The 26,878-nt window shown below is 44.1% G+C and overlaps 1 protein-coding gene across 5 annotated transcripts in view; it reads right to left on the reverse strand.

Annotated features, from left to right (window-relative positions):
- Positions 1–26,878, reverse strand: part of LOC121548633 (serine/threonine-protein phosphatase 2A 56 kDa regulatory subunit gamma isoform) — a 63,624-nt gene that overhangs the window by 29,095 nt on the left and 7,651 nt on the right. Inside the window, exons 1-3 of one of the 5 annotated variants that reach the window (XM_041860148.2) lie at positions 20,570–20,678; positions 20,054–20,101; positions 18,363–18,525 (exon numbers count right to left, since the gene is read on the reverse strand). The exons of 2 other annotated variants lie outside the window; for them this stretch is intronic. In XM_041860148.2, coding sequence (XP_041716082.2) covers positions 18,363–18,525; positions 20,054–20,101; positions 20,570–20,596 — 238 coding nt within the window. In that variant the 5' untranslated portion in view covers positions 20,597–20,678. Of the gene's footprint in view, positions 1–2,841; positions 3,043–18,362; positions 18,529–20,053; positions 20,102–20,569; positions 20,679–26,878 lie in introns of those variants that run through there. 2 more of the 5 variants (XM_041860147.2, XM_041860149.1) reach the window with 2 other exon arrangements.

Raw genomic sequence — 26,878 nt, forward strand, 5'->3', positions numbered from 1 at the left:
TGGTAAATTCAACTGATTGGACATGATTTGGAAAGGCAAACACCTGCTATATAAAAGGTCCCACAGTTGACAGTGCGTGTCAGAGCAAAAACCAAGCCATGAGGTCGAAGGAATTGTCCGTAGAGCTTCGAGACAGGATTGTGTCGAGGCACAGATCTGAGGAAGGGTACCAAAAAATGTCTGCAGCATTGAAGGTCCCAATAACACAGTGGCCTCCATCATTCTTAAATGGAAGAAGTTTGGAAACACCAAGACTCTTCCTAGAGCTGGCCGCCCGGCCAAACTGAGCAATCGGGGGAGAAGGGTCTTGGTCAGAGAGGTGACCAAGAACCCGATGGTCACTCTGACGGAGATCTGGAGTTCCTCTGTGGAGATGGGAGAACCTTCCAGAAGGACAACCATCTCTGCAGCACTCCACCAATCAGGCCTTTATGGCAGAGTGACCAGACAGAGGCCTCTCCTCAGTAAAAGGCACATGACAGCCCGCTTGGAGTTTGCCAAAAGGCACCTAAAGACTCTCAGACCATGAGAAACAAGATTCTCTGGTCTGATGAAACCAAGATTGAACTCTTTGGCCTGAATGCCAAGCGTCACGTCTGGAGGAAACCTGCCACCATCCCTACAGTGAAGCATGGTGGCGGCAGCATCATGCTGTGGGGATGTTGTTCAGCGGCAGGGACTGGGAGACTAGTCAGGATCGAGGCAAAGATGAACGGAGCAAAGTACAGAGAGATGCTTGATAAAAACCTGCTCCAGAGCGCTCAGGACCTCAGACTGGGGCGAAGGTTCACCTTCCAACAGGACAATGACCCTAAGCACACAGCCAAGACAACGCAGGAGTGGCTTCAGGAGTGGCTTCTCTGAATGTGCTTGAGTGGCCCAGCCAGAGCCAGGACTTAACCGATCAAACGTCTATGGAGAGACCTGAAAATATCTGTGCAGCAACGCTCCCCATCCAACCTGACAGAGCTTGAGAGGATCTGCAGAGAAGAACTGGAGAAACTCCCCAAATACAGGTGCCAAGCTTTTAGCGTCATACCCAAGGAGACTCGAGGCTGTAATCGCTGCCACAGGTGCTTCAACAAAGTACTGAGTAAAGGGTCTGAATACTTATGTAAATGTAATATTTCCATTTTTATTTTTTAAAATAAATTAGCAAAAACTTTTTTATTTTTTTAAACAGTTTTTGCTTTGTCATTATGGGGTATCGTGTGTAGATTGATGAGGGGAAACAACTATTTAATCCATTTATTTAATCAATTTTAGAATAAGCCTAACGTAACAAAATGTGGAAAAGGTCAAGGTGTCTGAATACTTTCCGAAGGCACTGTAAAAGTGTTGAATAATAAGTGTTGACGTAAACATGAACTCACTCAAAAACAGCAGTTCTTTATCATATTCATTGACAGTCTCTAGTCATGATTATAAAAGTTTTGAAATCTCATAGTATTAACTTCACTGTGCGGTCGAGGAATGTTCATTTTACGCCTGCTACGTAGGTTACTGAAGACACGATAATCTGAGCAATCCGATTGGCCAGCGCTAGGCTTTTACATTTACATTTGAGTCATTTAGCAGACACTCTTATCTAGAGCGACTTACAGTTAGTGCATAATTTTTTTCCCCCATACTGGCCCACCATGGGAATCGAACCCACAACCCTGCCGTTGCAAACGCCATGCTCTACCAACTGAGCTACACGGGACTAATGACATCAATATGCAGCAGTAGGACACAGGTGTCTTGGCAAAATCGATGTGCATAATAAAACGAGATTGTGCTGATGGGGACAGTACGGTTTCTATAAAAATGTACTTGTATTGCAATCAGGAAACCCTGATTTCTTCACTATTAGTAAAAACACCAAACAATGTATTTTCAATGAATAGTGTCTGCTATTTTGTACTAATTTTGTCCTTAAAGCTACTGTGTAACACCGAGGAGGATGTATGAAACAGACATTTTGCTGTTTTAAAGTTAGTTTCCTGCAATTGTACACATTTTGCCATGGGGCAGAGGGAAAATGTGACCGTTTTAAAGCCATTTTCCTGCAATTCTACACATTATGCCATGGCTTATGCCGTGTTCTTATGCTATCTGAGTGACAAACATGACTGTTTATTTTAATTTGTTTTTTCATAATGGTGATTGTTAGTTCTCAAGATCATCCCATTTTTAAAAAACAATATAGCTCCATTATCTGTTCTACATACTTTATATATCTGGTTATAGTCAACGTTTACACTGAAAACATTTTACCATGCCGAAGATTATAAAAAAATGTAATAATATTTTTTTGGAGTGGCAGCAACTAAATGAATATAGGGGAAACACAGCCAATATAGGGGAAACACAGCCAATATAGGGGAAACACAGCCACTGTGGACAGAGCAAGGGACAGATCATAGCGAAAGGGCTCTGCCTTTTTAGGGTGACACCAAACACACACAAACCGCTGTGATCTCACATCCTTTGACATCAGCAGTCTTGGTGGGGGATGGTAGAGGCAGAAGGCAGTAAAACTAGCCCCCTTCCCCTCCCTTTCTCACACGGAGCTATGCAATGCCCTAGCAAAAACCTTCCTTGTTTTCCTACGACAAAAACAACCTTTTCTTGCTCCAAAAACTCCCTAGGTGCCCAGACAGAGGATAACAGACACCCTTCCCTGCCGCCTCCTAGAGCAGGCTTTGGTCTCAAACAGTTTCTATCTCCAAAGCACATTAAACAGCTACAGATGGTAAATGGCAACATTTTTGCCCTCCTCCCCCTAACTAACTAACACACACACACAGAGACCCAGATAGGGGAGACAGAAAAAAACAGCCAGCTAGCATTGCTCACCTCTGAAATGCATGAGGGCCACGGGCTGAAAAGGCCCATTTGAGCTCGGTGCATCCAGAACCATCACGCTGGCAGCTCTAGTGCATGCCAACATCTAGGGGCTGGGGTAGAGGAGAGGGTAGCGCAGGCTAAGGCGAGGAGCCAGCCTCCATTTTAACACCAAACACTCGAGTAGAAAATGAAACTCTGCTGCAGTTGGAGGGAACAGGCTAGTTAGTGATGTCATCCCTCTAAGAAGGAGTCTGATTGGCCAACCTGGGTCACATGGGACAGGCTGTCAGAATGCATAAGCATGAGGCAGGTCGAGAGCATTTGCTGGTGGGCTGGGGAAGGGGCGGGACCTTTGCTGTGATTGGAGCAGATGCAGGAGGTCTGACTAATAACCTCAGGGGGAAAGATGACTGAAGCTCTGCTAACCTTTCCCCTCATCTCTTTTCTTTCTCTGTCGCTCTCTGTCTCACACACAAACAGTCTACCCCCGCACCTATTACAATAAATTACATTCCCATCAAAAAGAGCAATGAGAATAACTAAATCCAGACTCTGACAAAGTAATCCGCTATAAACAAAAAAGCAAGCAAACAAGCAGTGTAGGCTTAATATACTACATATTATCACCTGCCTTATCTTATCTTATTCATATTTTTTATTTTATCTTTATTTAACTAGACAAGTCAGTTAAGAACAAATGATTTACAATGACGGCCTACACCGGCCAAACCCGGACGACGCTGGGCCAATTGTGCGCCGCCTTATGGGACCCCCAATCACGGCCGGTTGTGATACAGCCTGGAATCGAACCAGGGGGTCTGTAGTGACGCCTCAAGCACTGACATGCAGTGCCTTAGACCGCTGCGCCACTCGGGAACCCATCTTAAAAGGCTACATATTTTTTATTTATTTAACCTTTATTTAACAAGGTAAGCCAGTTGAGAACAAGTTCTCATTTACAACTGTGACCTGGCCAAGATAAAGCAAAGCAGTGTGATTAAAAACAACAACAGTTACATACAGTGCTATGAAAAAGTATTTGCCCCCTTTCTAATTTTCTCTACTTTTGCATATTTGTAATACTGAATGTTATCAGATCTTCAACCAAAACCTAATATTAGATAAAGGGAACATAAGTGAACAAATAACAACAATTACGTATTTATTTCATAAACAAAGTTATGCAACACCCAATTGCCCTGTGTGAAAAAGTAACTGCCCCCTTACACTCAATAACTGGTTGTGCCACCTTTAGCTGCAATTACTCCAACCAAATGCTTCCTGTAGTTGTTGATCAGTCTCTCACGTCGCTGTGGAGGAATTTTGGCCCACTCTTCCATTTAGAACTGCTTTAACTCAGTGACGTGTGGGTTTTCAAGCATGAACTGCTCGTTTCAAGTCCTGCCACAACATCTCAATTGGGATTAGGTCTGGACTTTGACTAGGCCATTCCAAAACTTCCAATTTGTTGCTTTTTAGCAATTTCCATGTAGACTCGATTGTGTGTTTTGGATCATTGTCTTGCTGCATGACCCAGCTGCGCTTCAGCTTCAGCTCACAGACGGATGGTCTGACATTCTCCTATAGAATTCTCTGATACAGAGCAGAATTCATGGTTCCTTCTATTAAGGCAAGTCATCCAGGTCCTGAGGCAGCAAAGCATCCCCAAACCATCACACCACCACCACCATGCTTGACCTTTGGTATGATGTTCTTACTGTGGAATGAGGAGTTTGGTTTCGACAGGCATTACTGGAACCATGTCGTCCAAAGAGTTATACTTTTGAATCATCTGTCCATAGAATGTTCTTCCAATAGTCTTGATGATCATCCAGGTGCTTTTTGGCAAACTTGAGTCAACTTTTTGGACGAGATGGGTCCCATTATGCCTGGCGAAAACCAAACACTGCATTCCACAGTAAGAACATCATACCAAAGGTCAAGCATGGTGGTGGTGGTGGTGTGATGGTTTGGGGATGCTTTGCTGCCTCAGGACCTGGACGACTTGCCTTAATAGAAGGAACCATGAATTCTGCTCTGTATCAGAGAATTCTACAGGAGAATGTCAGACCATCCGTCTGTGAGCTGAATCTGAAGCGCAGCTGGGTCATGCAGCAAGACAATGATCCAAAACACACAATCAAGTCTACATGGAAATTGCTAAAAAGCAACAAATTGGAAGTTTTGGAATGGCCTAGTCAAAGTCCAGACCTAATCCCAATTGAGATGTTGTGGCAGGACTTGAAACGAGCAGTTCATGCTTGAAAACCCACACGTCACTGAGTTAAAGCAGTTCTGCATGGAAGAGTGGGCCAAAATTCCTCCACAGCGACGTGAGAGACTGATCAACAACTACAGGAAGCATTTGGTTGGAGTCATTGCAGCTAAAAGTGGCACAACAAGTTACTGAGTGTAAGGGGGGAATTACTTTTTCACACAGGGGAATTGGGTGTTGCATAACTTTGTTTATGAAATAAATATGTAATTGTTGTGTTATTTGTTCACTTATGTTCCCTTTATCTAATATTAGGTTTTGGTTGAAGATCTGATAACATTCAGTATCACAAATATGCAAAAGTAGAGAAAATTAGAAAGGGGGCAAATACTTTTTCATAGCACTGTATGGAATAAACAAAAACAAAACATACAGTCAATAACACAACAGAAAATCTATATACAGTGTGTGCTAATGTAGTAAGATTGGAGGTAAGGTAATAAATAGGCCATAGTGCAAAATAATTACAATTTAGTATTAACACTGGAGTGATAGATGAGCAAAAGATGATGGCATATAGAGATACTGGGGTGCAAGTGAGCAAAATAAATAACAATGTAAATAACAATATTAGGATGAGGTAGTTGGGTGGGCTAATTACAGATGGGCTGTGTACAGGTGCCATTAATACAGGTAACGAGTGGAGGACAGAGGAGCCTCTTAAAGAAGAAGTTACAGGTCTGTGAGAGCCAGAAATCTTGCTTGTTTGTAGGTGACCAAATACTTATTTTCCACCATAATTTTCAAATAAATTCATTAAAAATCCTACAATGAGATTTTCTGGATTATTTTTTCTCAATTTGTCTGTCATAGTTGACTGTGTACCTATGATGAAAATTACAGGCCTCTCTCATCTTTTTAAGTGGGAGAACTTGCACAATTGGTGGCTGACTAAATACTTTTTTCCCCCCACTGTATATGGGGCTTTGGTGACAAAACGGATGGCACTGTGATAGACTACATTCAATTTGCTGAGTAGAGTGTTGGAAGCTATTTTGTAAATGACATCGCCAAAGTCAAGGATCGGTAGGATAGTCAGTTTTACGAGGGCATGTTTTGCAGCATGAGTGAAGGAGGCTTTGTTGCGAAATAGGAAGCCGATTCTAGATTTAACTTTGGATTGGAGATGCTTAATGTGAGTCTGGAAGGAGAGTTTACAGTCTAACCAGACACCTAGGTATTTGTAGTTGTCCATATATTATAAGTCAGACCCGTCGAGAGAAGTGATTCTAGTCGGGCGGGCGGGTGCAAGCAGTGTTCGATTGAAGAGCATGCATTTAGTTTTACTAGCGTTTAAGAGCAGTTGTAGGCCACGGAAGGAGTGTTGTATGGCATTGAAGCTCGTTTGGAGGTTTGTTAACACAGTGTCCAATGAAGGGCCAGATGTATACAAAATGGTGTCGTCTGCATAAAGGTGGATCTGAGAGTCAACAGCAGCAAGAGCGACATCATTGATATACACAGAGAATAGAGTTGGCCCGATAATTACATAATGTGGCACCCCCATAGAGACTGCCAGAGGTCCAGACAACAGGCTCTCCGATTTGACACATTGAACTCTATCTGAGAAGTAGTTGGTGAACCAGGCGAGGCATTCATTTGAGAAACCAAGGCTATTCAGTCTGCCAATAAGAATGCGGTGATTGACAGAGTCAAAAGCCTTGGCCAAGTCGATGAAGACTGCTGCACAGTACTGTCTTTTATCGAACGCATTTTATCGTTTAGGACCTTTAGCGTGGCTGAGCTGCACACATGACCAGCTCGGAAACCAGATTGCATAGCGGAGAAGGTACGGTGGGATTCGGAATGGTCGGTGTTCTGTTTGTTAACTAGGCTTTCAAATACTTTCGAAGGGCAGGATGGATATAGGTCTGTAACAGTTTGGATCTAGAGTGTCACCCCCTTTGAAGAGGGGGATGACCGCGGCAGCTTTCCAATCTCTGGGGATCTCAGACGATACGAAAGAGAGGTTGAACAGGCTAGTAACAGGGGTTGCGACAATTTTGGCGGCTAATTTTAGAAAGAAAGGGTCCAGATTGTCTAGCCCAGCTGATTTGTAGGGGTCCAGATTTAGCAGCTCTTTCAGGACATCAGCTATCTGAATTTGGGAGAAGGAGAAGTGGGGGGGGCAATGGCAGGTTGCAGCGGAGGGTGCAGAGCTGGTGGCCGGGGTAGGGGTAGCCAGGTGGAAAGCATGGCCAGCCGTAGCAAAATGCTTATTGAAATTCTCGATTATCGTAGATTTATCGATGGTGACAGTGTTTCCTAGCCTCAGTGCAGTGGGTAGCTGGGAGGAGGTGCTCTTATTCTCCATGGACTTTACAGTGTCCCAAAACTTTTTGGAGTTAGTGCTACAGGATGCAAATTTCTGTTTGAAAAAGCTAGCCTTTGCTTTCCTAACTGATTGTGTATATTGGTTCCTGACTTACCTGAAAAGTTGCATATCGTGGGGGCTGTTCGATGCTAATGCAGTACGCCACAATATGTTTTTGTGCTGGTCAAGGGCAGGCAAGTCTGGGGTGAACCAGGGGCTATATCTGTTCTTAGTTCTGAATTTTTTGAATGGGGCATGCTTATTTAAGATGGAGAGGAAAGCACTTTTGAAGAACATCCAGGCATCCTCTACTGACGGAATGAGGTCAATATCAATCCAGGATACCCGGGCCAGGTCAATTAGAAAGGCCTGCTCGCTGAAGTATTTTTAGGTAGCGTTTGACAGTGATGAGGGGTGGGCGTTTGACAGTGATGAGGGGTGGGCGTTTGACAGTGATGAGGGGTGGACGTTTGACAGTGATGAGGGGTGGACGTTTGACCGTGATGAGGGGTGGACGTTTGACCGTGATGAGGGGTGGACGTTTGACCGTGATGAGGGGTGGACGTTTGACCGTGATGAGGGGTGGACGTTTGACCTCGGACCCATTACGGACACAGGCAATGAGGCAGTGATTGCTGAGATCCTGGTTGAAGACAGCAGAGGTGTATTTAAAGGGTAAATTAGTCAGGATAATATCTATGAGGGTGCCCATGTTTACGGATTTAGGGTTGTACCTGGTAGGTTCCTTGATAATTTGTGTGAGATTGAGGACATCTAGTTTAGATTGTAGGACGGCCGGGGTGTTAAGCATATCCCAGTTTAGGTCACCAAGCAGTACGAACTCTGAGGATAGATGGGGGGCAATCAATTCACATATGGTGTCCAGGGCACATCTGGGGGCTGAGGGGGTTCTGTAGCAAGCGGCAACAGTGAGAGACTTATTTCTGGAAAGGTGGATTTTTAGAAGTAGAAGCTCAAACTGTTTGGGCACAGACCTGGATAGTATGATAGAGCTCTGCAGGCTCTCTCTACAGTAGATTGCAACTCCGCCCCCTTTGGCAGTTCTATCGAGATGGAAAATGTTGTAGTTCGGAATGGAAATGTCAATTTTTGGTGGCCTTCCTAAGCCAAGATTCAGACACTGCTAGAACATCAGGGTTGGCAGAGTGTGCTAACGCAGTGAATAACTCAAACTTGGGGAGGAGACTTCTGATGTTAATATGCAAGAAACCAAGGATTGTACGGTTACAGAAGTCAACAAATGATAGCGCCTGGGGTTGGGGTAGGAGTGATACTGGGGGCTACAGGGCCTGGGTTAACCTCTACATCACCAGAGGAACAGAGGAGGAATAGAATAAGGATACGGCTAAAGGCTTTAAGAACTGGTCTTCTAGTGCGTTGGGTACAGAGAAAGGGGGCAGATTTCTGGGTGTTGTAGAATAGATTCAGGGCATTATGTACAGACAAGGATATGGAAGGATATGAGTACAGTGGAGGGACACCTAAGTATTGGATAACTATGAAAGAGATAGTATCACTGGAGGTACCGATTGAGCCGGTCTCCGCGTGTATGGGGGGTGGGACAAAGGAGCTCTCTGAGGCTGGTTGAGCTGAACTTGGGGCTCTACAGTGAAATTTCATAATAAGAACTAACCCAAATAGCAATAGGCTAGGCATATTGACATGGGAGAGAGGCATAACGCAATCACAGGTGTTATTCGAGAGGGCTAAGACAACAACTGGTAATGGCGACGAAAGTTTGGGCTGAGGCTAAACAGATCAACAGGATGGGGTACCGTGTAAAGGAACAGTCCAGCAGGCATTAGCTGTGTTGCTGAGTGATCATAAGGTCCAGTGAACAGCACTAAGTAAGTCCGGGAGCAGATCGTAGGCTGCTAAAGCACAGGCGAGCAGGAGGCATGGCTGTTGATTGCACGTGCTAGCGGGCCGGGGCTAGCAGATGGATCTTCGTGGTCATCGAAACGGGAAGCCTGTTGAAACCACATCAGACGATTACGTTGGCAGACCAGACGTGATGGATCGGCGGGGCTCCGTGTCGACACTAGGAGGTCCCGTCCGGTTGACAGAGAGGTAGATAGCCGGGAGATGGGCCTGGCTCGAGGCTAGCTCAAGGCTAACTGGTACGTCGGGAAGTGGATATAAGCCAACAACAGCCATTCGGTTGCAGCTAGCTAGTTGCGATGGTCCGGTGTTAAGGTCCAGTGATTCCGGCAGAAAATCCGATAGCACGCTGTGCAGACTGGCCGATAATTGTCCAGGCTAGAGCTGGCTGGTAGGTAGTGCAGGCCACGGACAGTGGTGAAGGCCGCTAACGGTGGCTAATAGCAAGTAGCTAGTTAGCTGGCTAGTTTCAGCCGTAGGTTCTTGATAAAAAATAAAGAAATAATAGAATCGGTTCCACATTGGGTGAGGCGGGTTGCAGGAAAGTATATTTAGTTTGAGGATGGAAAGTGAGATAAGATAAATATATACGAATAAAATACTATTTACACGAGGACACAACACAACACACGACCGCACTACTACGCCATCTTGGATTATATATCATCACCTGCCTTATCTTAAAAGGCTACATATTATCACCTACCTAATCTTAAAAGACTACATATTATCACCTGCCTTATCCTTCCTCTAGGAAAAGCACAGATAATCCATTGCTACTTTATACAAAGTAGGTCAGTTCTATACACGCACAAGTATTGTTAGGCTGCATCTTATCTCTGGCCCACAACAACAAGTGGATTTCCCCTCAAACAACACGATAACAAGAGGATACATAATGACACAGTGATTGATCCAAGACGTGAAAAATAGCAACACACTTGAAGGGAGGCATCGACTACCATTCAGTAAAATCTGTTAAACACTGTGGTCACAGAGGGCGCGTGCACGTACAGATGGCCCAGGTGTAAGAAACAGGAAGCCACGGTTATAACACAGGAAGCTAGTGAACGAGTGTTCTCTGCCTCAGTTGCTCTCAGAGTGAGCAGTTACAGCACTAACACCAGCACAATGTGTCCATCTGCACCACAGAGTGAGCAGTTACAGCACTAACACCAGCATAATGTGTCCATCTGCACCACAGAGTGAGCAAACAGCGACGATGGCTCACATCCTTCACTTGCTCTTATTCAGGTGTGTGTGTGTCAGCCCTTTCTGCTTGATAAGACATTGACAGGAGTGTAGACTGACTAACCATGTTCATTGTAAGAGCAGGGACACACATAGGATTGTCTACCGTTCACCAGCCAAGAGTAACACCTCTGAACAGTGTCGGCAGTCAAGCTCTTTTGTTCACACAGCAAAGACCATGAAGTCGGCAACGACAAAGCCTTGTTAAAATACACCAAACCAGGAGATGGCAGTAGCATTGTTTGGCAATGCATGTCTGTTTGTGTTGCTTAGTTTATGATCTAGATTCCAATGTTAGTTAGCTAGCTAGATGCGCTAATGTTTCTATTTTGTAGAAAGCCCTTGTTGATACAGATGGCCACAGCTAGATTAATATCTAGCAAATGACTAACAATTTAATTCACTCTCCATATTCCCATACTGCCAGTGCCTGCCCATAGCCAAATGTTTAGCTAGCTAACGTTAGCATATTTACTAGCTAGCACAACATAGCTATTGAGCTAAGGACACTGCACTAACTCGGCAGCTAACACAGGCATTGATTGAATTATAATGGCAATACTAACTACAGTGGTTAGCTAGCTTGGAGGAAGTATTTAGTGTTGTGTGCATTGCGTCTGTGCACTTAACTAGCTACCATCCCGTAGCTTACATTGCATATGAAGTGTGACTGGTTTATGACATTTAACGGTGGATGTACAGAGAAAATTCCCTATTTTTCCCTTTTTGTTGTCACTCCTGTTGGCTCCCCACGTGGGGGGTTTGTGCTCTCTGATTGATTCAAAGTCAAGTTGCTGGCCGAGTCTACAAGAAGAAACGGCAGGTTCGTCGCTACCAGGTCGCCACGCAGCAGTTACCGCTTTCTGTCTAGCAAGAGAAGGAATGGCCTCCCACTGTGATAAGTACCTATCGGCAGTCTATCGGCAGTGAGATTCTCGCCGTGTTTCATGCTTAAGAGTCATGTCTTCCCCCTACTGCGGTTTCTGACCTAAATCAATAGGTGAAGTTAGTCATAGTGCAACTAGTGAACTCAACTGCGTTTTCAGAAAATGTTCCAACTGTAAGCTGGATTCCTTAGCTTTGTTTGTAGCAGGTCGAACTGAACTTGACCAGTCAGGTTAACTGCTGTGTGTTTTCGGTCTGGACGTTCTGTTTCCAGGGTCACCATAGGAAGGTATGAGTAAGCATTTATGTTGCTATAGATACAGACTGAACCAACGGTCTTTACATTAGAGGTGAGGGAGGCTTCATGTCTGTAGTGGCAAAGTAGCACATGGGGAGAGAGCTAATGTCACTGTGCGCCACACTGAATACTCTGCGAGAAGGTTAAAGGAAGAAGCCTCTCTCTTGTAAGTTGACTAGTGCCATTGACAGTTTTCAAGAGGAGATTAGTTAGTAAATGTATTGTTACCAGTATAACTATTTACAATTAGAAAAGACTGATAGCAGGTAATTCGGTTTAGTTATACAAAAGGAGTTCCTGGTTTGTGTGTATGGTGGTGCTGATATTTGGCAGTCTCAGCCATGTACATAGGTTTATGGTACGTGGACAAAAGATTGCAGGCCTGCCGAAGACTAGAGCAAAGCAACGTTTGCAACCGCAACAAATAATTTGCTCAGACCCCAACCAAGGACCATCAAAAGCTGTGCTATAAATTCTCGGACAAACCAAAGATTCCTAGAGGCCCTTCCAGACTCCCTCCACCTACTCAAGGAAGTCGGAGTACAAAAATCAGTTAACGACCTAACTAAGGATCCACATTTAACCTTGCTTAATACCCTAGACGCAGTCGCACCCCTTCAAACAAAAAACATTTGTCACAAGAAACTAGATCCCTAGTATACAGAAAATACCCGAGCCCTGAAGCAAGCTTCCAGAAAATTGGAACGGAAATGGCGCTCCACCAAACTGGAAGTGTTCCTACTAGATTGGAAAGAAAGCACAGTGCAATATCGAAGAGCCCTCACTGCTGCTCGATCATCCTATTTTTCCAACCTAATTGAGGAGAATAAGAACAATCCAAAATGTACAGTGGGGAAAAAAGTATTTAGTCAGCCACCAATTGTGCAAGTTCTCCCACTTAAAAAGATGAGAGAGGCCTGTAATTTTCATCATAGGTACACGTCAACTATGACAGACAAAATGAGAAAAAATAATCCCGAAAATCACATTGTAGGATTTTTAATGAATTTATTTGCAAATTATGGTGGAAAATAAGTATTTGGTCACCTACAAACAAGCAAGATTTCTGGCTCTCACAGACCTGTAACAACTTCTTTAAGAGGCTCCTCTGTCCTCCACTCGTTACCTGTATTAATGGCACCTGTTTGAACTTGTTATCAGTATAAAAGACACCTGTCCACAACCTCAAACAGTCACACTCCAAACTCCACTATGGCCAAGACCAAAGAGCTGTCAAAGGACACCAGAAACAAAATTGTAGACCTGCACCAGGCTGGGAAGACTGAATCTGCAATAGGTAAGCAGCTTGGTTTGAAGAAATCAGCTGTGGGAGCAATTATTAGGAAATGGAAGACATACAAGACCACTGATAATCTCCCTCGATCTGGGGCTCCACGCAAGATCTCACCCCGTGGGGTCAAAATGATCACAAGAACAGTGAGCCAAAATCCCAGAAACACACGGGGGGACCTAGTGAATGACCTGCAGAGAGCTGGGACCAAAGTAACAAAGCCTACCATCAGTAACACACTACGCCGCCAGGGACTCAAATCCTGCAGTGCCAGACGTGTCCCCCTGCTTAAGCCAGTACATGTCCAGGCCCGTCTGAAGTTTGCTAGAGTGCATTTGGATGATCCAGAAGAGGATTGGGAGAATGTCATATGGTCAGATGAAACCAAAATAGAACTTTTTGGTAAAAACTCAACTCGTCGTGTTTGGAGGACAAAGTATGCTGAGTTGCATCCAAAGAACACCATACCTACTGTGAAGCATGGGGGTGGAAACATCATGCTTTGGGGCTGTTTTTCTGCAAAGGGACCAGGACGACTGATCCATGTAAAGGAAAGAATGAATGGGGCCATGTATTGTGAGATTTTGAGTGAAAACCTCCTTCCATCAGCAAGGGCATTGAAGATGAAACGTGGCTGGGTCTTTCAGCATGACAATGATCCCAAACACACCGCCCGGGCAACGAAGGAGTGGCTTCGTAAGAAGCATTTCAAGGTCCTGGAGTGGCCTAGCCAGTCTCCAGATCTCAACCCCATAGAAAATCTTTGGAGGGAGTTGAAAGTCCGTGTTGCCCAGCGACAGCCCCAAAACATCACTGCTCTAGAGGAGATCTGCATGGAGGAATGGGCCAAAATACCAGCAACAGTGTGTGAAAACCTTGTGAAGACTTACAGAAAACGTTTGACCTGTGTCATTGCCAACAAAGGGTATATAACAAAGTATTGAGAAACTTTTGTTATTGACCAAATACTTATTTTCCACCATAATTTGCAAATAAATTCATTAAAAATCCTACAATGTGATTTTCTGGAAAAAAAAAATTCTCATTTTGTCTGTCATAGTTGACGTGTACCTATGATGAAAATTACAGGCCTCTCTCATCTTTTTAAGTGGGAGAACTTGCACAATTGGTGGCTGACTAAATACTTTTTTCCCCCACTGTATATTTGGTACTGTCGCAAAGCTAACTAAAAAGCAGCATTCCCCAAGAGAGGATGCCTTTCACTTCAGCAGTGATTAATTCATGAACTTCTTCGACGAAAACATCATGATCATTAGAAAGCAAATTACGGACTCCTCTTTGAATCTGCATATTTCTCCAAAGCTCAGCTGTCCTGAGTCTGCACAAAACTGCCAGGACCTAGGATCAATGGAGACAAGTTTTTTAATCCTATATCGAGACAGTCATGGCCTCTAAACCTTCAAGCTGCATACTGGACCCTATTCCAACTAAACTACTGAAAGAGCTACTTCCTGTGCGTAGCCCTCCTACGTTGAACATAATAAATGGCTCCCTATCCACTGGATGTGTCCCAAACTCACTAAAAGTGGAAGTAGTAAAGCCTCTCCTGAAAATGCCAGTAAATGTAAAAAATTAATCAGCCTATATCGAATCTCCCACTCGTCTCAAACATTTTAGAAAAAGCTGTTGTGCAGCAACTCACTGCCTTTCTGAAGACAAATCATGTATACGAAACGTTTCAGTCTGATTTTAGACCCCATCATAGCACTGACACTGCACTCGTGAAGGTGGTAAATGACCTATTAATGGCATCAGACCAAGGCTCTGCATCTGTCCTCGTGCTCCTAGACCTTAGTGCTGCTTTTGACACCATCGATCACCACATTCTTTTGGAGAGATTGGAAACCTTAATTGGTCTACACGGACAAGTTCTTGCCTGGTTTAGTTCTTATCTATCGGAAAGATATCAGTTCGTCTCTGTGGATGGTTTGTCCTCTAACAAATCAATTGTGAGTTTCGGTGTTCGTCAAGGTTCCGTTTTAGGACCACTATTGTTTTCACTGTATATTTTACCTCTTGGTGATGTCATTTGGAAACACAATGTTAACTTTCATTGCTATGCGGACGACACACAGCTGTACATATCGATTAAACATGGTGAAGCCCCAAAATTGCCTATCCTGGAAGCCTGTGTTTTAGACATAAGGAAGTGGATGGCGGCAAATGTTTTACTTTTAAACTAAAAAAACAGAGATGCTAGTTCTAGGTTCCAATAAACAAAGAGTAAATATGTGAAAATTAACAAATGCAAAGCACACTGGGTATTGCCATTGTTTCAGGGCGGAGCTCAAGAGTAATACTCAGCATGCATTGCAATTGTTAATTTTTACATTACATATAGTTCATTTATCTGACACTCCTATCACACCATAGTGCCATCAGACTTTTGATACCAATGTAGGGTGAAAGGGGGCCACAAAATGTTGAACCACTATAAAGAAATGGTATAGAGAAGTATTTTGAAAATACAAATTACAGCTTTCGACAGTACCTGTTACAAAATACATTGGCGTGTAGTTCAATACATCATACAAAATACTCAGAAGTAATTAAAATACATGCAACAGAAATACTGCCCATCTCTGTCTGTGGTCTTGTTCTTCTATCCTCGTGGGGACCTGAAATCCCCGAAAGGATAGTAAAACACAAAAATGTTCCCTCGATGGGACATTTCGCATGTCCCAACGAGGATAAAGGCTATTTTAAGCTTAGGGGTTAGGTTTAGAGTTTGGCGTTAACGTTAGGGAAAAAAGGATTTTCAATGGAAATCTATTTTAGGTCCCCACAAGGATAGAAAAACAAGTGTGTGTGAGATAAAGAGCTCTTTCCGGCCTGCTTAGTCATGGGGCATTCTCCTGTCTGAAGAGCTGTTCTTCTGATACAGACTGGCCGCACTCACTCATTGGTCATCCTCCAAACTCTACTTTGGCACAGACCACCGGGCTCCAGCCATTTATAAACTCTCCTGCTAGCCTCTACATTCGTGTAGAACGAACAGGTTGACTTGTGACACGTCAGACTACTCTGGATATTAACAACAAAGTCTGTTTTCTAGTGATTTCAAAGATGTGTCAATGTAAGGAATTGAAGACTTTATGAGTCTGCTGACACTTCAACACCACGTTCTATTGACCTCAAGCTACTACTACTACTGAAGCCATACATCATCCAGTCAATGACTTGAGTTCACAGTCACAGAGTGAACTTTCTCCACTCTGAAACGACAGTTCCCTGAGATGACAGTTCCCAACAGAGAGTGAGATAAACTGTATCCATCCCAGGACAGCTCCGTCACGGGATCTCACACAAAAACACCAGCTGCTGTTCATTCGTTTCTTCACCACCTTTTGGCAAACACTTGCAGTGGTGGGAGAGTTGAGTTGAGTGGGGGAGAACTAAAAACAGACACTCGTCTGAAACACTGTGGCGTTGCTTTTCCCCCAAAGTAGCAAGTTTCTCATGCTTATCAAACTGTGGAAAAGGTAAACATTATCCTGCTACAGCATTCTTCAGGCATTACCACCACGTGAACAGGATGCATATTGCAATCAGCAATAATGTGAGGTGGTATCAGGCTGCATCTTCCCTGCCTGGTCAGTCTGCTGTCCAAAAGAGGCACCTACTAAAGCTCTGTGTAACACAAAAGAAACAATAACTAAAGTTCTTTGTAGCTCTCGGAAATGAGCTCTTCGGCTACACAGAACTAACTCTGCAAAAGCAGCACTTTACCGCTTTGTGTGGCCCAGGTCTCCAGAGACAGCCCTTTGGCACAGGTCTATGTAGTGGTTTAGTCTGCAGTAGTCCAGCCATTCAAAAGCAGCACCACTAAAGCTCGGTGTAGCCTGATTGCTGCAGACAAACAGAGTCAGTCTCCATCCAGAGGAGAATGTGTGGAATGAAAGAAGGCCTTGCTAGGTGCCTGAATGCCTGTTTGGACAGGACCACTGATAACACCCACAAGGTCATGGCCTATGGGACAATATTTGGAGAACAACCTTATCAAAAGCCTTCTTGTTGGGCCCCTGGACGTGACCAGCTGTTATCACGAAGCAGAGCTTATCGAACGAGTTGTAAAGAGCACAGTAATGCAAGATAAAGGAAACGAAGGTATTACATGATCAGAGAAAACAGTCCTTTGTGTCTGCCTGAATGTAGGCTGTCTGACAGAAGACATAGGGAAGAGTGAGAGGTGAATACAGAACACACCGTATCACTGCTGAAGCTGTTGGCTTGCGTGGTTACTGTAACAAGGCAACTGTGGTGTGTGTGCGGGCGTGACTGGATTGTCTCCAAAGCTCCACTCTAGACCCTTGTTGAATACATAGACAGAAACTAGAGCAGCTCTCCACTTTGCCCCGGCTCCTAGACACCAATGTGCGATGTTATTCTAGACCCTGCATCTAGACCTAAGTAATGCACGGGTAGTCTCTTTCCTTTTCACGTGGTGTAGCATAGCTTATGTACTGCTGGATGTGCATACTGTGCAGATTCCACAGCTATAAAAGTTTGGCCATGGACAGCCAACTGCATCCCAGTCCCTCACAGTAGTAACATAACACTGCACTGGATATATATGTACCAGTGCTGATATTGTCCATGAGAAATGCAAGGAAGGGGAGATGGGTTGTAATGTAGCTCCCTGTCAGCCACCCGCTTATCTGGGCAACAGCAGCATCCTGAAACAAGGACCTGGCAGCATTAAAGCCTTATGTCTGGATTACCCCCTAAATATAGACGCTTGGGTTAAATCCAGCGTGAAGTCATAGCCCTTTACGTCCACTGTTTGTTTCCATGTCTTGCACAACGCTGTCGGAGGTACATTTTATAGCATGGCAGAGGGGAGGTACAGAGACTTGCACAGAGAGCGAGAGAGAGTGATGGTAAAGTCGCTGTGATTTACATCAGATAAGAATGCGAGAGGGCTTTTGGAGATGGCAGGCAGCTATGCTAAAGCTTACCATGGCTAAAGCTAGAGGCTAAGCCATAGCCAGGAGTAAGGGAACAGGGAACAGGGGCCAGCACATCCATCAGTAGGGATGGCTGGGAAACCAAACCTTACCAAGCCAGGATTCAGAACAATCAAAAGTATTGTGTGTGTCAATAGCCTAGATACCTAGATTTACTTTCACTTATGGAGTGAACAGAGCCAAAATATGTCTTTGAATAGGCTGAGTTATGGCTAGCCTAGACTAGGAGTGGCTTACTGTGCAGTCATACCTTTGAAGGCATGAGACAAGAGAATGGGCTTCGTTAGGGCTAGGTTAGGAATAGGCTAGATTAGATCCAGTCGTACCTTTGAAGGTGGGCAGCTTCTGCAGCTCTCTGTTGTTGCTGAGGCTGAAGCGGGACGAGCTCTGCCTCTTGTCCTTCTTGACAGGTGTCTGGGAACCCGGCTGCTTGCCCTTCAGCAGCTGAGTGGTGGGAGGGACGCTGTTACTGCCTTTCCTATTGGAACCCTGCTGTGTGGAGGGGGGAGCAAGAAAGTGCATGGATCAGAGCATGCACCTGGGTTTGTTCATTAGACACCAAACGAAAGAAAACGACAAGAAACGGGAGGGACTATTCATTTTCAAGTAATTTCAAAAGGTTTTCCCGTACTGAGCACAACCCAGTGTAGTGTCGTCCCCGTCCCCCCTAGGGTGGATATGGAGTCTGGTAAATGTGGGCAGTTTCTCATAGTCTTGTCCCACCTGCCTGCTGTGATCCATTAATCACCACACATACACCTGACAAGGCTGTCTCTCCGCTGTGGGGTTACATCAGAGTGGGGGATTTGTCAAATTCACTTAACTCAACTAATGTTGCCTTTCACACTACAAGACAGGGGTTTATGGTTTTAGGCCTTAGTGAGCCGCCGGCCCGCTGACTGTATAGTAATGGGAGGAATAAAGCTGCTGGAACCCATGATGGGCACGGATTACTGACTCATGACACAACAGAAGGTCTTCTCTCCCACTGATTCATTTACCCAATGTGTGTTAGCTTCATACTGTCTTAGCTTCATAACTGTATAGCTTCATAGCGGTGTCGGCTTCATGGCGGTGTCGGCTTCTGCAGCTGGTCAGGCCCTTGGGTAAGAAAGTGGTGTGGTTCACACGTCCAAAAAACACAGGAGACCAATAGGAAATAGGTCTAGCTACATGTAATCAAAGTGGCAGAATTGTCTGTTCAGAAACAAGCAGAATAAATATCAACAGACTTCTCTGCTTGCATCTAGTGCCCTGTTTAACCCTGCTCAAACAATGAGAAGGTCGTGCCAGCTCAGACCATTGGCGCTTAAACAAAAGGCATTACACCAAGCCTGAACCAGCCTGTTTAATATGACTCCCATGTTTTCGTTGTCTTCATCCCACTGATGTGGAAAGCTTAGAGCCTCAGTGGTCACAAGCATCCCAGAGGAGAGTGGAGCCTGGCTGTATGCAGAGAGGGGTTGGATTGGTTTGTGGGAGTAATACAGCGACAGCCATTTCAATTTGACACAAGGTTGGCGCATTAGCAGATCAGCTGCATGGCTGCTGACACACAGTACAGTACAGATAGATAACCCCGGATTACACCACTGAGCGTGGGGGGGGGTTAAACTGTTTCTATGAGGGCTTAATTACTGATTGGTGTATGTTCCTGTGGATTCAAGGCTATATCTACGTCTTCAGTACATCTGATTTCAACTGACATAGCTAGCCATCTTAAGTGGTCTCAGATCACAATGGTAGTAGCTAATGTTATGCAAACATTATTTATATTCTGACTAAGTAAAGGGATAGTGGCTACTATGTTTTTGAAACTGACAACTAGTCTCTCTCTACATGTGAATCCGGTTCATATCAGCTGCTTGGATAGAACAAAATGGCATTCACATTGAAATGCTTGCATTCAAAAACAATTGTTTTCTTTCATATTTTGTTTTTGGTGCTGTAGGTAGCTAAGTGTTTATCTTGCCCATTCATAGACGAGTTCTCGAGAGCTAGCCAAGTGTTTAGTTACCTCATGGTCGTTTTCTTGTCCTCCAGTTTTGCCAACTTTTCCAGACTCCTGTAAAGAAAACAAATATTTTAGGCATGCATTGTTCACAAGTCAACTAACTAATGTTTAGGGACAGGGGGGCACGTTTTGACTAACGTCAAATGCTAGCACTTCTTCATGTTTACCTTCCCAAGCTAAGCAATTGTTGTTTGACAGTTTTGTTGTGGTTGAAGTTGAACAAATTATTTAGTAACTTTAAGACATTAACTTTAATTGTAGCAAACGATAGCTATGCGTTTTCATGTCCCTCAAATCGTACTGTACTTTTCATTACAAACAATCTGACTAGCTACACGTAACTAGCCAGCTAACGTTAGCTATCCAAGTTAGCATAGCTAGCTAACGTTAGCTAGTTATAATGGGACATTGTAAATGTCAAGTCGATGGCCGCCTGTTGGTAGTTTAAAACATAAAAAACTAGATGTTGTACACTCCACTACTCGTATTAACAGTTTTGCAAACAAACTCCCAACCCACCTTGTCTTTTTTCGCTTTATTCGGCATTGCACAAATATAGCCGCCCTGGTACCCTGTCTGACGCCCTCCAGAAACTAAATCCTGACAACGCGTTGCGGTTCTTCTTCTTTGGTATCATGGCGTTCGCACATTTTGTTTGTGCATGCCGCCACCTACTGTGTGGTAGTGTGTGGTCGATGACGTTATATTTTCTGATACAAAAATTAAAAGTAAGGAAAAAATGGCACCACCAACTAACCCTACACCTATATAACCAACCACTATTTAATCAAAATCACCACCCCATTCCACTACTTCGCCCCCTACTGATCCTATACCAGGCTGATGGCCTGGGAGGTCGAGACTCTTTTGTTCAACACCATAATAATAATAATAAGCCATTTGGCAGACGCTTTTGTCCAAAGCGACTTACAGTCATGCGTGCATATATTTTTTTACGTATGGGTGGTCCCGGGGATCGAACCCACTACCCTGGCGTTACAAGCGCTGTGCTCTACCAATTGAGCTACATAGGACCACACGCTACATAGGACCACACCATGTAATTCTTCTGCAGTAAAACCTCGTAAACCCAGTGGCGATTTTAGCATGTAACTGTTGGTGGGGCAAACAAAACAAACAACATATTTTATGCACGCCAGCAAAGCCACTCCACAACACTAAACAATACATTTATTGCACTATAACAGTGACAAAAGGTGCCCACAAACAGTTAGGGCCTACATAAAGCTGTCCCTTCTTCTTCTTCTTCTTCTTCTTCTTCAGTGGTGTTTATCGGCAGTTGGCATCCAAAGTTATGGTGCATTACCGCCACCTACTGTACTGGAGTGTGGGCCAGAGACAGGGATAAACTAAATCCTACCTGCCAGCCTCGTTGCTCTTAAAAAAAGATAACAAAATATTTGAGACTATATCTAATGACGTTCTACTCAATATACTCTTTAAACTAATTTCCTGTATTGCCTTCTCCCTCAAACTAGATATCATCCTCTCTCTTTCCCTCTGATACTGCCCACACTGTTGCAATACATGCTCCACGTCTATGTTTCCTGACAATAATCACATTTTCCTGTTGGATGCTTTCCTATCACATTTAATGTCTTATTCAACTGGCTGTGTCCCACCCATAATCTTGTAAAAATTGCCTCCTCTCTTCTGTCCCTTCCTGCCGTCCTCCCCTCCCCCCTTTCCTCTGTACTTGAAAGAAATGCCTTCCCTTATTATCTCTATTCCACTGCTCCTGCCATCTCTGCACCATCACTGTGTATATCAGTCTTTTTGCCTCTGCCTTGCTCATTGAAACACACTACTAAGTGCTTGTTTAGCCAGTTCATCTACTGCCTCGTTCCCCTCCACCCCCACATGGGCTGGGACCCACGTAAATCTCTATGCCCATCTGTAAGTCGCTCTGGATAAGAGCGTCTGCTAAATGACTAAAATGTAAATGTAAATGTAATCCTGCCATGGGTTTGTAGCACCTCATAAAGCAGGTATTGTCTGCTACGTGAGCTAAAGGACAGGAGACTCATTAACACTGCACATGAATCAGAGCAAATAACTACTCTGTCTTGTTTGACTTCCTCCACCCACTTCAAGGCCAACAGTATGGCCAACAGCTCCACCGTATATACAGCCAGATTTACATATACATTTTAGTCATTTAGCAGACGCTCTTATCCAGAGCGACTTACAGTTAGTGAATACATATATTTTTATACTGGCCCCCGTGGGAATCGAACCCACAACCCTGGCGTTGCAAACGCCATGCTCTATCAACTGAGCTACATCCCTGCCGGCCATTCCCTCCCCTACCCTACCCTGGACGACGCTGGGCCAATTGATCTGTAATACGTTTCTTGTCTTCCACCCCACATTCCTGCACTACAAATGCTGACCCAGTACGTCCTGTCCTTGGATCTTTTGAACCATCTGTGTAAATGGCCACAAAATCCTGATACACAGTATCCAGACGTCTCTTAAACAAATCAGATGGACCAACACCCTCCCTATCTTTCTGTGGTCTCTCCAACACTTCTAGATTGACTACTGGAGGCGGGAGTAGCCACGGTGGATTTACAGGAATAGCTACCGTTGGACTAAACTCCCTTCCATACAGTCCCATCCCCTTCGCCTGGGTATAAAGCTGTCCCAACTGCAGAGCTTTCTTTTAAGCACCATGGAGTGAATCCTTACCACCTTTACACCTGGCTATCAGCCGAGCCTTGTCTGGCAGCGAAACAGTTCATTCAGCCTCATTTACTGCCTTTTAAAAAAAAACAGAGCTGATATGGCTGACTTGCTTAAACAAATGTGGTTTCTACTGACAATTGAGATGTACAAACTATGGCATAACGGAACGATAAAAGGCAATCCGTAATTTCGATTAAGACATTAATGAGCGAGCTAAAACAGACGTAGTCAATATAACTATTTGTTCAGCACTTTTGAAATGTACTGCGACAGAATTCAGAACATGGGCCATTCTTACAGTTTTCTCCCTGTACACCAAGTCAGAACCATAGGATAAATAAAGGGGGCATATAAGCAGACAATGAAAGCTCTTACAATATTCGATGATGACATTTCTCTAAAACAGACTATAGGCTACATGAACACCACCAAGTCAGAACAGTAGGCTAAATTGTGAGGAGGAAAGGGACCAAATTATTAGGGTGAGGCAAATGGGCTAGTAACAGCTTACTACACAACATACACTTAGTATTACTTAGCTACGGTATACATATCTCCCTGGCATATTACATCATTTATGCGGCAGCATACAAAACATTTTTGGACTCACCACTGTGCTCACTTGAACAGGAAGATGGCACGGCGGTCCTTCTTGTGGGCAAGTTTTGTCAAGAAACTTTGTCATCAAAGTCTGGCATTCTCTGGATTTATGGTGCTTTCAGACAACTGGGAACTCGGGAAAAAAACAAAGTTGAATCATGATGTCAGTGATCTTCAGGTCGGAGCTCTAAAAAGAGGCCAGAGTTCCCGACTTGGAATTCCAAGTTGGATGACCGTTCAAAATGTATTTTCCCAGTCGGAACTCATTTCTTTCAGAGTTCCCAGTTGTCTTGAACTCACTGAAGTCTAAGATTTCCAAGTTCAGAGTTTCCAGTTGTTTTGAACGCAGCAGAAATCATGCTGGATTGACAGCATGGCCAGTGTATTCAACCTTTTCTGGCCCATGGTGTTGCGTGTGAATGTTTATCCTTTTAAGCTTGGAAAAGAGACCCTTAAACCTAGACTTGGACCACACACTCTCTCCACCAAATAGCAGGGGAAGCACATTACCGGGGGCAAACTCCCCGCCTTCCAGGACACCTACAGGACACCTACAGCACCCGATGTCACAGGAAGGCCAAAAGATCATCAAGGACATCAACCACCCGAGCCACTGCCTGTTCACCCCGCTATTATCCAGAAGGCGAGGTCAGTACAGGTGCATCAAAGCTGGGACCAAGAGACTGAAAAACAGCTTCTATCTCAAGGCCATCAGACTGTTAAATAGCCACCACTAGCACATTAGAGGCTGCTGCTGCCTATTGAAATCAGTGGCCACTTTAATAATGTTTACATATCTTGCACTACTCATCTCATATGTATATACTGTATTCTTTAATATTCTACTGTATCTTAGTCCATGCCGCTCTGTCATTGCTTGTCCATATATGTATATATTCTTAATTCCATTCCTTACTTAGATTTGTGTGTATTGGGTATATGTTGTGAAATTGTTAGATATTACTTCTTAGATATTACTGCACTGTCGGAGCTAGAAGCACAAGCATTTTGTTACACCCTCAATAACATCTGCTAAACACGTATATGTGACAAATAAAATTTGATTTCATCCTGCACTCTCTTCACTAACTCAGCATATGACACCTTCTCTTCTACTCTGACCCTGGCAATCTCAACCTGTCTCTCTTGCACTGGGCACTTCTGATACCCAGCAACATCGGCACCCCCACAGTTGACACACACAGTTTTTTCCACCGATACTACACATTCCTTTCAAATCAAATCAAATCAAATTTTATTGGTCACATGCGCGAATACAACAGGTGCAGACATTACAGTGAAATGCTTACTTACAGCCCTTAACCAACAGTGCATTTATTTTTAACAAAAAAAAGTAAAAATAAAACAAAAAAAAAAGTGTTGAGAAAAAAAAGAGCAGAAGTAAAATAAAATAACAGTAGGGAGGCTATATATACAGGGGGGTACCGGTGCAGAGTCAATGTGCGGGGGCACCGGCTAGTTGAGGTAGTTGAAGCTAGTTGAGGTAGTTTGTCCCATGCCCTCCTGCATTTCTCACATCTCAGAATCTTCCTCCAACACACTGTTGCAACATGGCCATAAGCTTGGCATCTGAAACACCTTAGTGGGTTAGGCACAAAATATCTCACGGGATCCCCTTTCTCCAAAAATGTCACTCCCACTGGGCCGAATCATCCTTTGCATGACCATCGGGGCGAGGCTCGGACTCAGAGGGCTTCACCATACCTACCACCACAGGTCATTCATCCCCACTCTCGTCAGGTTAAATTTCTGAGCCATCAGAGACAACAGAATGCAGTTTGTACTTGGCCATTCTTCTTCAACACACATCTTTACGCTGCACTCAGCTCTTCTCCTTCTTCTTCGCTGCCATAACCACGGCGATCCATTCACCATGCTCATGCCACACCTTCATCCGCTGTACTGCTTGCAGAACACGTACTGATGGCCTTTCTCCAATACCCAACTTCTGTTCCTTAGCCCAATTTACTAGTCTGGCTGTCTCTCGCCTCTCCATGCTCCCAAAATATGGGCTACTCTGCCCATCGAACTTCGTGTCTCACAGATTGTCTGGATGAAGCATCATAGGAACATTTTGATTTTCCACGTAGTGAGAAGATACAGCACTGTGGCGGTTCACCTATCCTCTCCGATATAATAGGCTGCTAACTGTCAGGCGACTCAACGTCTCTTTTTGACAGACAGTGCTCGAGAGTGCATGGGAGCACCCACACATTGGCACCCACCCTGCTGGCAAGACACATTAAAACGGCAGCTGGTTGACATCAGTCAAGTTGGGTGGTTGTCTATCTGGCTCCCTCTCCAACGTGGCAGGTAGCTAGCAGTTTTTCTTTTAATGTATGGTTGTAACTTTTTTTTTTTTTCATCTGCTGGAGACTCACAATTCTTATGTCAACAGTAACTGTTATCTACAAAGTCATATTTGTATTTTGGTGTCAGATTGCTCCAACTATGACACATTTCTATATTTCACAAAGAAATAACAATGGACATGTAGCAAATACTTAGTATGTACAATACCGGTCAAACGTTTTAGAACACCTACTCATTCAATGGTTTTTCTTTATTTGTACTATTTTCTACAATTTCAACCCTCCTGACATACAGCTTGATGTTGTTCTTCTTGTTCTTGTTCTCAAAGAGGTCAAAGGGTGCGCGGCGAGGCACAAAGAGCAGGGCACGGAACTCCAGCTGGCCCTCCACTGAGAAGTGCTGTGGAAGAAAACAAACAGAAGGTCAACAACTGAATTCAAAAACCTTCATGTACACTACCGGTCAAAAGTTTCAGAACACCTACTCATTCAAGGGTTTCTCTTTATTTTTACTATTATCTACCTTGTAGAATAATAGTGAAGATCTCAAAACTATGAATACCACATATGGAATCATGTAGTAACCAAATATATATTTTATATTTGAGATTCTTAAAATAGCCACCTTTTGCCTTGATGACAGCTTTGCACACTCTTGGCATTCTCTCAACCAGCTTCACCTGGAATGCTTTTCCAACAGTCTTGAAGGATTTCCCACATATGCTGAGCACTTGTTGGCTGCTTTTCCTTCACTCTGCGGTCCGACTCATCCCAAACCATCTCAATTTGGTTGAGGTCGGGGGATTGTGGAGGCCAGGTCATCTGATGCAGCACTCCACCACTCTCCTTCTTGGTAAAATAGCCCTTACACAGCCTGGAGGTGTGTTGGGTCATTGTCCTGTTGAAAAACAAATGATAGTCCCACTAAGTCCAAACCAGATGGGATGGTGTATTGCTGCAGAATGCTGTGGTAGCCATGCTGGTTAAGTGTGCCTTGAATTCTAAATAAATCCCAGACAGTGTCACCAGCAAAGCACCCGCACACCATAACACCTCCTCCTCCATGCTTTACGGTGGGAAATACATATGCAGAGATTATCCTTTCACCCACACTGCGTCCCACAAAGACAAGGCGGTTGGAACCAAACATCTCCAATTTGGACAAATTTCCACTTGTCAATTGTCC

Source organism: Coregonus clupeaformis, chromosome 33 (genome assembly GCF_020615455.1).
Source record: "Coregonus clupeaformis isolate EN_2021a chromosome 33, ASM2061545v1, whole genome shotgun sequence".
Lineage (NCBI taxonomy): Eukaryota > Metazoa > Chordata > Actinopteri > Salmoniformes > Salmonidae > Coregonus > Coregonus clupeaformis.